General features: G+C 42.0%; 1 protein-coding gene across 1 annotated transcript in view; it reads right to left on the reverse strand.

Annotated features, from left to right (window-relative positions):
* Positions 1-536: 536 nt before the first annotated feature.
* The window catches only part of kcnq1.2 (potassium voltage-gated channel, KQT-like subfamily, member 1.2), a 164,644-nt gene continuing 151,334 nt past the window's right edge, over positions 537-13,846 (reverse strand). The window contains exon 19 of the mRNA XM_053427268.1: positions 537-2,482. Coding sequence (XP_053283243.1) covers positions 2,336-2,482 — 147 coding nt within the window. The 3' untranslated portion in view covers positions 537-2,335. The remainder of the gene's footprint in view (positions 2,483-13,846) is intronic.

Raw genomic sequence — 13,846 nt, forward strand, 5'->3', positions numbered from 1 at the left:
CTTTTGCTCCTCTTTGCTCTCTGTCCTCCGCCTGCCTCTCTCTCCCCCTCTCTCTCCCCCTGCTTGTCCACCCCTCTCCAGGGACAACCCCTCTCTTCCTTCCTCCCCTCTCTCCCTCTCTCAGCACTGGAGCGTGCTGATCTTGGGACATCCCCAGTATTTTTTGGCCTTTCAGTGCAAATATAATTGAGAGGTAATACGAGACATATTCTCCTTTTCCTCCGCATGCCTCATTCAATGGGTTATGGAATATTGGAGTTCAAAGTGGGCGCGGCGAACGTGTATTTCTTCTTTCTCCTCTCCCCTTGTGGTGATTGCAGTGAGAGGGGAATTCGGGGCGAGATGATGAGCCGAGGAGATTTTATTTGGATGGAAACTGTGGCCTGTGGCTTACCTTGACCCGGCTCGGCTCCGGATTTTTAGCAAACAGCTGAGAGAAACTGCGAGACAGGTTTTCGCCCTCCAACGAAAGCAAATTATGGAGCAGATGAGCTGGTAATCAAATTCTCCCTGAGCCAAGAGAGCGGGCCAGAGCGTAATGAAATGGGAGTTTTATTATTTACAGCAGAGCCACATTGCAGAGGGTATGCTTGAATATCATTTACAATCATTTCCATCCATCTGTACAACGGGAGCCCTTGGCCTGTGTTTCTCATCACACCGACAAGCAGACATGGTCCAGGTTGATCTTTCCACATGATAATAAATACAGTACAATAAGGCAATGTTTCTATTTACATCTCTTATAAAACTGTACAGCAGATCAGACAGGCAGATATGTATCAAGGTCTGTGACAACATTAGAGTTTATTCAAAATACAACCGCTTCATTTCATGGAAGATAAATAATAGTCAATCCCTGCAAAAATTGAAAATATATGCTGGTGAAGAGAATCACTCTCTCCTCTCCCCGTCCATTTGTTCATCCCGTCTTTTGTGTGTGCATCTGACTTTTTAGGAATGTGAATGCTATAATTACGGGAGGCCTTTCAAACAGTAGCTACATAGTTATGTTATTTTCTATTTTCTATTTCCTACATGCCTCTGTGTCCAGTCAGATAAATACGATGAGTACGGGAGCACAGTGAGAGCATTGTCTTTTTATCCGAAATGTGGGCTCTCGGCGGTAGCCTGATATTTCCCAAACGTTTCGCACAGAATCGGTGCGCCCGCTCCTCGGAGCTTGAATTCTGCACATTTTCCAGTGTTTCTTTTCATTAGAAGCTCACAGTGAGTGATCTCCCCTTACAAGGAATTCAGCACTTCATTAGCTCACAAGAGAAAAATAAATAATCAGAGGTCTAATGGGGGCAAATTTATTTCAAATTGCACACAGCAGAGTGAGCCCCCCTCCCCCCCGAAAAGGGTAATAGAGCATATTAAGCCTGGTCCTGGTGCAGCCTGAGATCGAGATGCATTTGCAATCTCCCGGTGAAAACCTTGAGCAAACAGAGCCCGTGCCATAACTTCTGACTGTATTTCTGTAGCACAGCACCAGGCCCTGTCTTGGCAGTTTGGTTATTTTTATTAGCCCAAACGTAGCTGTAAATCAGCAAGGCGTTAACCACCCCGCACACATTTATCCAGTTCCATTTCTTTTTACTCCAGCCTTCCGGTCCCTGTAACGCAGGCAAAGTCAACAGATAATCTGCCTTTCCCTCCTCGTGTTATTTGATCACTACTAACAAACAGCCGCCGCAGCCTAAGTTCAGTTAGGCTAGATGGATATGTGGCTATAGAAATAACCCTGTTGTGTACTTGGTGTGGACGGTGCCAAGATAATCAGACGGATTTGAGGAATGCCTCTGCCATGGCTGGATTCTGGGTTTTTCTCTGTGTCTTTGGGGAACTCGGCTGCTTTGATTGCATTACGGCTTCATTACTGGGTTAGTTAGCTTTGGAATAATATTTGGAGTGCAGGAATGCAGCTCAGTGACAGGCCACATATAAATTACCATCAACTGAGTGGTGTGATTATGAGGCTAATGTAGTGAAATAAATTCATGTGGCTTGTCGCTGCAAGGAAAAGACAGAGGGCCCACAATGCAGGTGCCGGAGGTGCATGTAGAAAAAGAAAGATCCTTCCAGGCCTATAATCATCAGAAAGTCAACTGTCTTACCAAACCACTCTCTGTGGTTCTATGCATCAGGTTGTTCTCTTCTTAGGGGTCGAAGGCCTTGGAGTTTCCGAAGAAATAGTGGGAATGCAGTTCGGAAAATTCAGATTGCGCAAGCCCCCTGTATTGGAGGCCAGGCTGTGTATGTGTCCTAGTGCCCTTTAATTGTCCTTTGGTAATGACATCATCATACCCAGCAGCGTGCCGTCTCCATGAGATCAGGGCCCGTCATCGATGCTGGCACCCATGCACTTCTGGATGGTCACCCTGCGGATGGAGGGCTTGGACCTCAGCTCCGGTTTGGGCGAGAACTGCTCCTTTAGAATCCGCAGGACTGAGTCCATCTTCTGGTCCATCTGATGAACCTGGATTCAACACAGTGACAATACACAAAACAGGCCGAGTCAGCTGGATGCCTCCAGGATACATACTCTGCACATACAGCAAAGACCTGCGTTATGAAACAAAGAGTGTCAGCGAGTTTGTGCTCTTCTTTCATATGCTGCTGCCTCTTTAATGTTGCCATACACCAATGAGAGAGCAGCGCAGAGCAGGACAGGGTGTAATGACATGTTAGTCTGCCAGTCGCTGTCTACATGCTAAAGCCACTCATTACAAAAGCTGTTGAGCCATATGATCCCTAGGTGGACACACGCACACACACACACACACACACACGCACACACACACACACACACACAAACACACACAAACACATCTTCCCACACACACACACTGCTGTTGTTTACATGCTTTCCCAACTGCAAACACAGGTGTGTCACCCAACAGAGAGTCTTACCACAGTGTGACAACACATGAGTGTTTCCACTGTCAGGAGATCTGCATAAATACACACTCGGACACATTCACGTACAATACACACAATAAAAGAAAGCGCTGAAACCTTCTGCACGCAGCCTTCAAAGGGATTTTCTACATCTTCACAGCCTTGGCCTTGGTTTTACCTCTATACTTATCTAGTTAGCCCTGCAGAAATGCTTACACACCACACACACACACACACACACACAAACACACACCAATATCTTCCAATGGCTCCAGTGGATTCAAGAAAGCATAAGAAACGATAAAGATGGCGCTTTGTAAATCAAAGACTAAACAGCAAAGCACATCAAAGAGCCACGACATCTCATGCACCAGGGCTAGAACAGGCAGATTCAGACTCCCGTCTTTACAAGACGCTGATAGCGAGCCACTCCGGCCCAACTGTGCAGTACTTTTGGCAGGGCACTGTTCGGACAGTTAACATCAATGGCATTTTCATGGGCTTACCGGGTATATGGCCCCTCTTTCTCCCCGTCTTTTAGTGCGTGTGCCTGATGGTCTCTGACATTTTAACAGCAGAGCAGGACATTTAGCAGCTATTATTGTTGTTGAAATATGAGCCATGATAGGAGGCATAGATCTGGGCTATCAGAATGTGTTGCAGAAAAGAAATGATTATAGTGATTATAAGTGTTTCGTCGAAGTGTCTAACAAATCTATTAGTTTAGCTTTTTTCATGGGCAAACATCTCTGTCATCAACTTTCTGAAATGGGTTTCCAAGGATCACATTACTGCAAATCGTTTGCACATCTCCAGTCAAACACAGCAAAGATTCTCAACTTGAGGTCATTAGTATGATCCTGTACAAGAACACTGGCTGCTCATGGGACCAGTTTTCATCACTTGCTTGTAAATGATGGCTTGCTATGAAATATACAGTAAGAATAACTTGATATTGACCCTTTTTGCTCAGGTTCACTGACGTTTCACCAACCGCAGTACTTTCCTCTGAGATTTTACCATGACCTAAATAGTTGCGCTAAGTAGACGAAGCACGCGCTGGGCCCGGATGAAGCTTAGAGAATAATAGGCTATCATAAACATGTTGAGCAGTAATCTACAGACGTATCAACATTCTCGTTGGGGCTTAAAAAGGATCAGGCATTCCTCCTGCCGTGTGTCTGAACAGTGTGGCCCACAGGACTCACCGAGAGACAAGAAAAACATAATTAGTTAGGCGTGCTGCAGACACACTTTTTTATTATTGCCACTAACTGTGTGTGTGTGTGTGTGTGTGTGTGTGTGTGTGTGTGTGCTTTCTGGGTGTGCATATGGGTGAAAGATTGTTGCATGTTTATGAATGTGTCTCTGGAGGTTGTGAGTGAGTGTGTTGCAAGAGTACATCTCCTGGTATTGTGGATGAGAGGCATAGTGTAATTGCAATGAGGTGTGTGTTTGTCTTACTTTTCCTAATTGCTACATACAATCTGTAGGCTAGCTCTTTCTGCAACTCACAACCAAATGCTTCCCAGTGCACGCAAGTGGTCGATTCAAATTGATACAAAGCCAAAAAGAGATTGTTTTAGTTTGAAAACAGTGTTGAATAACAGATGTAGCATTGAGACAAAATACAAGAAATACATTCAAATGATCAGGTTAAGGGATGAGAGGTAATGACTCGACTCACATTCATTACTGGAAGTAGAGTCTGTATTGTCCGTTATGCAAATATCCTGTAGAGGCCTACGTTCAATGCTGGGGAGTACTTGAGTGAATTGTTGTTCTTTGCCAATATACCCTCCTCCTGTGTTTGACACATAGTATTGTATGTTGTCATGATTTCTGAGATGTGACATCATCTTGCAGAGCTTACAACTGAAGCAATTATTACAGCTACTATTGTAAATGGCCTCAGGGACTATTTATAGTTGATTATCATATTACAGACACAAAAGGCTCCAACATGGCATTTTGTATCTCTATAAGCTGAAAATTGGAAAGAAAGTGGGAACCTTTGACAGGCGTTAGGGCTAGATGGTATTTATCTAATTAAATACGGTTCACTGAGTTGCCTTTGGCATTTTAGTGCAATGGACACAAGGTTCCTCAAACCGGTATTTACTCTTGGGCCATTGCATTGGGAAGGGTGTGTTTTTTTTTAAATGTAGTGTGTAGCTGGGTATCACCACTGCTATGTCATACAAACACATGTGATCCAGTGACAGGTGATGCTCCAGCTGTCCCCGAGCCTCCATGTGACCACAGACAACACATGGGACAGTCACAAACAGGCCTGACAATTCAGCAGCAGGGCTTTCCCCTGACCCCAGATAAGGTCCCTCTGACTGAGTCCACTCACAGACACAAGGATACTGGTGCTTTTAAGCTTTGCTGCATAAAAGTTTTTTAAAAATCAATTCAAGATGTGCACAATATTTTTTAAATGAAAATTAAGCATTCGTTTAAGTTGACATTATTTTCTTGACTGTTTTTCCCAATTTCTAAACAAACTGAAATGCAGACTCTTATAACCTTCGGGCATGACCGCCTTTATCACTAGATGAATAATACAGAGGATGTAATAAAGCACAGTGACACAGTACGTAGGAAATACTTATGTAACGTTTTTATTCAACAAAGATAAAAAAAAAGTATTTGGGATTCACTGAGGATGTGTTGTCTCTCAAAACACTGGAGAAGGATAAATTAGGTATTGGTCGGTTTATCTTATTCATTAGTCATTGATCAATTACTTTTTATTTATACCAAGATTTTCTGTAACCCTAACCTCAACCCTCTGTGATGATCTGTGACCTGTACATCATGAACTTCCAGTCATTGCAGCGACTGGGGGAGACATGAAGTACAGGGACAACAGCGGGGAGGACAAAGAGCTCCTGTTCACACAGGAACACCCTTCCTGGACCACCTTCCTGCCCTCCCCTGGGGGTGACTGTCTGCTATCTGGTACACTGCAACAAACACGGGAGGATACGAGGAGATAGACAAACGCACATACATTATGTACACACACTTGTTTGTGCTACAACCCATGTCAGAGAGCAAACAACGACCAGTAAACAAACTTGTTAGGACATTAGCTGAGGCCAAAACGCTGTAGGCAAGAGAGTCATAATGGAAAACTAATAACGACATGGTGACAGCAAACAACGGAGTGAGACCACTGGGTAGTCAGTCAGTCAATAAGACTTTATTTGTATAGCACTTTAAAAACAAACACATTGAAAGATAACCTGTTTTTATGATGAAACCAATACTCAATCCATAAACAAACCAAAAATATAATAAAAAAAGACTCAATAAATAAAATTAAATGTTATCTTAAAATTGTAATTCTAAATAAATAAAAATATGTGTTTTCTGAGGTAAAACCAGAGTAAGAGAATAGAAAATAAAGGCAATCCAGAAAAATAAAATAAAATGAAGGGATGCAATTATTTAAATGTATTATCTATTAACTTTAAAATATTATAATAATTATAAATTAACAAATAAATTCATAAAATACGTAGAATTTAAGGAAGCTTCTGAATTTACTTAAACAAATATCAAAACTCTCTGCAGCCCTCAGATCTTGAAGGCTACTCCAGAGATGTGATCTACAGTGATAAAAGGATGAGGATGTAATTAAAAGGCCGAAACCAGAAGACCAGAGGCTTCTATAAGGTTCATAGGATACAAGCAAATTTGTTAAATAGGTTGGACCTACTTACTCTCATTCTCTTACCCTTGACTTTCTATATTAATGCATATTTCCCTATGCAAAATCCATCTGGATGGATTTTAACTTTTTTTAACCTTAAAAAAACACCTTTTTTTAACCTTAAAAAAACAATGAAAGGATCTTTAAAGCTGTAGAGCTGTAGAAAATTCTTAATGCGCCACAACCTAGTATCTAAAATAGCCTAAAATATAAAAGGTAGGTCCTGAATCAGCCTATTTATGGGGAATTGATGCCTTGATGCAGTGAAGTTTCCAATTGGCCGCATGTAAAGGTTAAAAAGTGTATATGACCTACGATTGAACAGATAGAATAAACTTCCCTCAGAACACCTTTATTTTCATCCACACTGATGCTGGTGCACATAAGGAAACTGAAGCAACCAGAATAAAAACAAGAACAGTGACCAGCCAATGTGAGACACACATTACATCATCCATGGACATTTGACAAAGCTTTGCTCTATAAACCTATACTGGAGAATTACTACAGATGTTGCGGGGTCAAGCAACATTTAAACAACTTATTATTTTTTCTTCTACCAGTGCAATAGTTTCCAAACGTTTCCAGGGGTGCTGAATATGTCAGGCTGAATTATGTGAAATGTGTATAAAAGGACACTGGAAAACAACTGGAATAAAGTGTTTCAGTGCCTTTGGTTTTTTATATTTCGCTTTCTGCAACACATACAAAAGACATGGAAAATACACTATTCTCACTCTATGCTTTATGCTGCTGTATATTTTTCCTGAATTGCACGGGAATTGTGGAGGGAAATAAGAGTAAAAAGGTAATTTAATTATCTCCCTCTTTTGTAAGAGAAGAGAAGAGAAGAGAAGAGAAGAGAAGAGAAGTCTATATTTTACTAATGTAATGTAGAACGGCAATCCTTCACTGACACTCAGTCCTCTCGAGCCGGCCGGTGCTGATAGAGCGATTCACACTGCCATCTGTTGGGGAGATATAAAGCCTGGAGAAAAGCTAAGCGCTGCTTTCTCTGATTCCTGCCAAATTCTACCATTGCATGATTACTGACACATGGAAACATGACATGCTGGATATGGATATGATGAGATACTGGCTGAGGTAGTAGTGTGTGGTAGCCTTGACATGTCATGAATGGTAATTAGGTGTTGTGAAGTGGAGTGGCTTGTTCAGCAGGGAAGAGAAGGCCGATGTATTCACTGAATAGCAGAGTCCTGGCTGGAGTATATAGTCTTTCGATGCACAGACACAAAATCACAGGGACGCTGTAAACAGACACACATTTATGTTCCCTTCTAGTCCTTTCTCCCTGGTGGTCACCTTGAGGAGCACGGAGGAATGGAGGAGGAGTGAAAAGAGAGCAGAGTGGAGGAGACAGAGGTGCGGGGCTGCCAGAAGGATAGGCTACCAGCTACTGGAATGTGTTGGCATCTATGTCCGAGCAGAACGTGCTATTCAACAAAACAAGATTCCTGCCATTGAAATGCTCTCAGTCACACAGAGACAAAGGAGACGGAGCAGGAGCACAGAGAGAGATAAGACCAGAGGGAAACAACTGCACAGGTCACCGTCCTTGTGAATTCGGAATGCATTCGCTCTGACCTCAGACGGCCTAAAGCTTTGGGCTGTGGAACACCAGACCGTTTTAAAGTTGTTTTTTTTTTTCTCACCTTTGTTATGACTGTGCTTACTCACACAGCACAAGCACGACTAACATAATGTTTATTCCAAATGGAAAGGAATTCTTTAATATCCCCGTTGGGTCCTTCACTTTCACAACATGTTTTTTCCCATAATTGACGTCTAATTTCACCATTAACTATATATATTTGTCTGTGAGGTCATTTAAATACACACTGCCACATTCTAGGGACAAAACTAGAACTAATGCACTGCGGGTGTTTGTCTCCGTGATTCAGTGCAGTGTCCGTGTGCATGATGGTACATAATTTTTTTCCAGAATTATATAAAGTCACTTTGACCTTTGACCATTGAAACACAGGCACTATCTGAAAATCATAGTCTGAGTGACAACTGATCAAAAATTGATCAAATTCCCTCAAGCACCCTTGTGGTATCACAGAGGCTTTGACCTTTGACCACAATCAATTGAGTTAATCATTGAGTCCAAGGGAATGTCTGTGCCAAATGTGAGATCGCTCCTTCACAGCGTGACAGAGATATCACCTCCACAAGGCAAAGATGGTGCTTCGTGAGGTCACTGTGACCTTCACCGTGGACCAAACAAAACTAATAAATTCATCCTTGAGTCCAAGTGAATACTTCTACCAAATATGAAGAAATTCCCTCAAGCCATGAGATATCGCATTCATGGGATTAAACATATGTTAATTGTCAAACCTGTGTTATTTACAACCACGTTTAATGTCTAGCTGTCATCTTCGTCCTCCCTGACTTCTGGCACATTACTGTGGTTCTTGGCGTGTTTCCATCAGCAACTGTAAATCAGTGGAATAGTGTATAAACCATTAGCATTAATGTGTATTGCAGAGTATCATATGAAAAATAAACGTCTACCTGATCTAAAAACCATGGCTCCATCCTTCACTTTTGTTCATGTTCAGTTACACTATAGATCTAAAATATTGAGATATAACGAATTTCACAAAAAAAGGAAAAGTTATTTACACTATAGAAAATGTGAAAACAGCCAAATCATTCTCCAAACAGCATGCTATTAAAAGCCCACTAATGTTCATTCAAAACATTGGTGAATATAGGCCCAGGTCAGGTGGCAGGCGCCTTGTATACAGAGGTTACAGATCTTTCCTTTAACTGCACTCACTCTTCCCATTTCACACTGAAACTGTCCTGTGAGTGGAGACACAGTGGCTGAAGTTCTTCTATACAATATTTTGTGGTTAAACAATGATTTCTATGTGTAATGATGGAAAGACGTGAGAAACCCACAGAGAAATCTTGTCTGACTCAATCTCATTTAGAGCTACAGAGCATTGTATCATCTTTAAGCCCATAGTTTTTGTTTTACGGGCCTACACCTCCACTCTCACCACTTTTACCGAACCACTTCCAGCTGCAGGAGGCATCTGTCTCAGCAACAACAACAAAACCCTTGTTGCCCAGTATAATTGCACACTACTGCCCACGCTGCGTACCAGACCAGATCTGACATCTGTGAATATCAGACTAACACTCATTGGATTATAATATGCCCCCAAATTAAAACATAAGTGCACTTTCACCAGGTGAATGTAAGGCCTGTTCCAGTGCCCCCATGTGACCAAACCAATCAGTGCTCTCCGAAATGATATTAAGACCCCGATGCTGGACGCTCCTACTTCCTGCTAATCGGGTGCTTGTCTTGAAAAGACAACAGTTTAATGCCACTGTTTTGTTATATCCACTCACAACGGTAAATTAATTTGAAATTAAAATGAGTTGAAACAATCACTTGTTCAGTGAAATATGGAGAATGTGGTCATTTAAAATCCTTATCCATCACAGTTATCCCGTAAATCCTACAGTTTAATCAGCTCACTACAGCACAGGGTCAGTTCAGGTGAAGTTTTCTGTCTCTGCATAGATCCCCCTGTGCAGCTCAGCCAGACTGCGCTGCCTGGTCTTTGGGTTTCACCTACACACAGACACACACAAACACAGACGAGCGAGTACACACACACACACACACACACACATACACACACACACACACGATCCAGTGTTTCTCTCTTGACACAATGGACAATGCAGAAAAAGCAACAGAGGGTGTACACACTGGCCTCGCTGGTGGGCCAATAACAAGCTTGCATTACACAGAGGTCATCATTATCATCACTGTGACAGGGCCGCATGAATGGAGAATGGAGATCAGGAGTGTGTGTGTGTGGGGGGGGGGGGGTCAGAAAGAGAAAGTAAAGAGGGAAATAAAAAAGAAAAGAAAAGAAAAAGCCAGAAGAAAAGGAAAATAAATTTGAAAGCAGGGGAAAAAAATCTGACACTGGTGGCTTTTGTCTATGGAGGTTAACATACACACTAACACACACACACTAACACACACACCGACACAGCGACACACACAGACACACACACTCACAGACACACGCACACACACACACACACACACACACACACACACACACACACACACACACACACACACACACACACACACACACACACACAGACAAAGGTAAGTCACCAGGCCACAATTGGGCTGATACTTTAAAAAGAATAAATCATAGACTGTAAATCAAGATAAACGACGTGACAGCTCCCGAAAAGTGAAGCCAAAGTGTCTTGATTGCCCCCGGTGGCTCGCTGCAGTATTGGTCATACATCCCGCCTCCTTCTTGTTAGTGGAAGGGACATGGGCCAAACCAAAAAAGTCAGTGTACGCGTCACGATTATATTTGTCATTTTAGGTAGCGTTCGATATTTTTGCTTCATTTCTGGATAGCGTTTGGAAGTTGAGAGGCGTCGTCCATCTTTATATACGGCGTATAGAATAGACCCGGAGCGCATAGAAAATAATAAATTCAACACAGCTGCTCTCAGGTTTGTTTTTTAGAACATTAGGTATAAAAACGCCTTCACTTTGTGACATGAAATGCTTGTAATTTGTGTTCATGTGTACCTCCCGCTCTGAACGCCAGCTGGATGAGAGGTTGTTAGAACTCATCGCAGCCGGTCCACTTAGGTTCTCTCGTGCACCGACACATCAACACGAAGCTCTCCTGCAGCCGACTGGATTCACTTTCACTCGGCTGCTCTTGGCTTCCAGAGCAGCTGTCGTGCATGTTTTCTCAATTTAAAAAGTGCAGAAGTAGTGTTAAATTTCACAAAGTAAAGGGATGGGCTATGCAGCTACATCACACTTCATTTAATGAAGCTTTTTGATGACTTTAAAGAGTCCCATCAGTGAGAAATGACGGTTTTCCTCTGTGTTTGTTTGTTTGTCAGCAGGATTAAACATTATCTATAGAACTACTCCTTTCTAGAAGGCTGGGGCATGATCCAAGGAAAAACGCATTCAACTTTGGTGAGGCTCTGGATCAGAAGGCTCTTTTTTTTTTTAGGGGACTGATATTTATTAATTTAGCTGCAGATCCAAACCAAATCTGGATTAAGTGAATTTATATGTAGTTTGATAAGAGGGATGTTGGGCCTTGGTAAGTGTAACTGAGATTTAAGATGACTTCATGAGTTTACATTATCCTGTTCTCCTACAAAAACTGCCAAACTTTGCTGCATGTCATTTTTTCAATAATTCACAGATTAACCCACTCAAAGTTTTCATATTTTTGAAGTTTTGCATGGAGCTTTCAAAGATTTGGTATTGGCCTGCATCTGTAAAAACAATTTTTTATCATCTTCAGTGGAGGTGTGTAATTTTCTTCAAACTTCTAGCTTGAAAAACCACAAAGCTGTACAAACTGTACGCACACACACAACACACAGTGCAGCCTTGGCTTTATAAGAGAAGTCACTAAATTTATAACGCGCATTTTAAAAACAGCACAAACTGACCAAAGCCAGTTAAAATGTTCAAACGCGTCTCGTAAAATCAAATATATAAAAACAAAGCACACACATATATACAACATAAAAGAGAAGCACAAACAGAGGGGAAGACATATAATTGTTTTATGACAAGCGTGAGCTGGTGGTTAGGAGAGGCTGAGGGGAGGAGATGTGTGGATAAAAGGATGGATGAGAGCTGGAGGAGAGAAAAGAGAGAGGAGGACAGTCGGGCGAACTTCAAAAGACCCTGCTGGTCTTTTCTTCAGCAGTTTGTTTTCGCTGCCTTTGCCGAGTGTGTTGACTCATCTTCTGGGCTCTTTCATTTCTGGGGGGGGGGGGGGGGGGGGGGTTGTGTTCTGGGCCTGGACCATGATTATGAAATGGGATAGCGTCTCATTATTGGTGTGTTTGTGTCGTTTTGTGTTTATATCAGCTTTCATGAAAGAGCGTGTAACGTTTGGTGATGTGTTTTGGGAAGCGTGTGTGTGTGTGTGTGTGTGTGGGTGTGTGTGTATGTGATTAAACAGAAGACTGCAGAATCAGGGCTCCACACACACTCTATTACTAAAAAATTTGAGCTGCCCCGATGTCCAACTGTTGTTTTGTAGGATGACCATGTTTTGTGCAAAGGTCAGACGAACACACAGACAGACAGATAGATGCACATTAGCACCACAAGCTGTATATACCCCAGTCAGGACCTGCTGACGTAATTCAAATCATCCCAATGCCTTTTAAAATGACATCATCATGACATCATTAATACCACGATGATGATAAATAATTGGTTTATCCAAATAAGCTGTAGATCACATCTCTAAACTTATCGGGTGCAAAAGTTAATGCACCATATTGTCTCCACATATTTAATCTCTATGAACAGATTAGGCAAGAAGGCAGGGGCCAGGATTTCGGGACAAGCAGCCTTCCGCTGCAAAGAGGGCAGAACACATGGATCAAATGCATCTGCTTCTTAGTTTATTTGCATTCATATGCAGAAAGCTGTTGATAGAGATGAGCCAAAATGTATTCTGGAGCAAAAATACCTCCAACAAGCACAAAATCACTGTTTTTTGTGTGATAAAAGAAACTATTCATATTGTGACCAGTGTGTACACTATTTCATCAGTAACCTTTTTTTCATTTCTGTGTGCTCCAACTCTGCGTGAGCTTCAAATTGCCTCTGACTGTTTCCAATTGTTTGCCTTCAATCTTTCATTTTTTACTTGTAAAGTACCTTTATAACTGTGTTTTGAAAGGTTCTATGAATAAAGTTTAGTTTCGACGATGAGGCTGATGATTATTATTATTAATATAACTGAATTATCATTATTCAATTTTTGGAGTGCCAAAGTCTGTTAAGTGCCACCCAAGACTATTGTTATTGTGCGTTTTTCCCCTCTACAGCAGAATGACAGTGGGCGAAGCCAGTGCTGACACAGCCCAGCAGACACAATGAAGCAATAGAGCTAGCAAGCAGCTGGTGACTGTTTGAATCCAATGACTAATAAAAAATACATTTCGTGAAATTTGTCCTTAAGTTACCTCAGACTCTGGGTCTGTAGGTCAACTCAGGCTCCATGAAGCTGACACAGTGCCCTCCTGGCTGTTTTGTTTATCCTGCGCAGTGTATTTGTGAGGTCCTGCCAGTAAGCCATGACTGAGGGGAAAGACGGACTGGTGTCACCTTTTGCACCGGAACATCATATCTTG

Source organism: Pleuronectes platessa, chromosome 7 (assembly GCF_947347685.1).
Source record: "Pleuronectes platessa chromosome 7, fPlePla1.1, whole genome shotgun sequence".
Lineage (NCBI taxonomy): Eukaryota > Metazoa > Chordata > Actinopteri > Pleuronectiformes > Pleuronectidae > Pleuronectes > Pleuronectes platessa.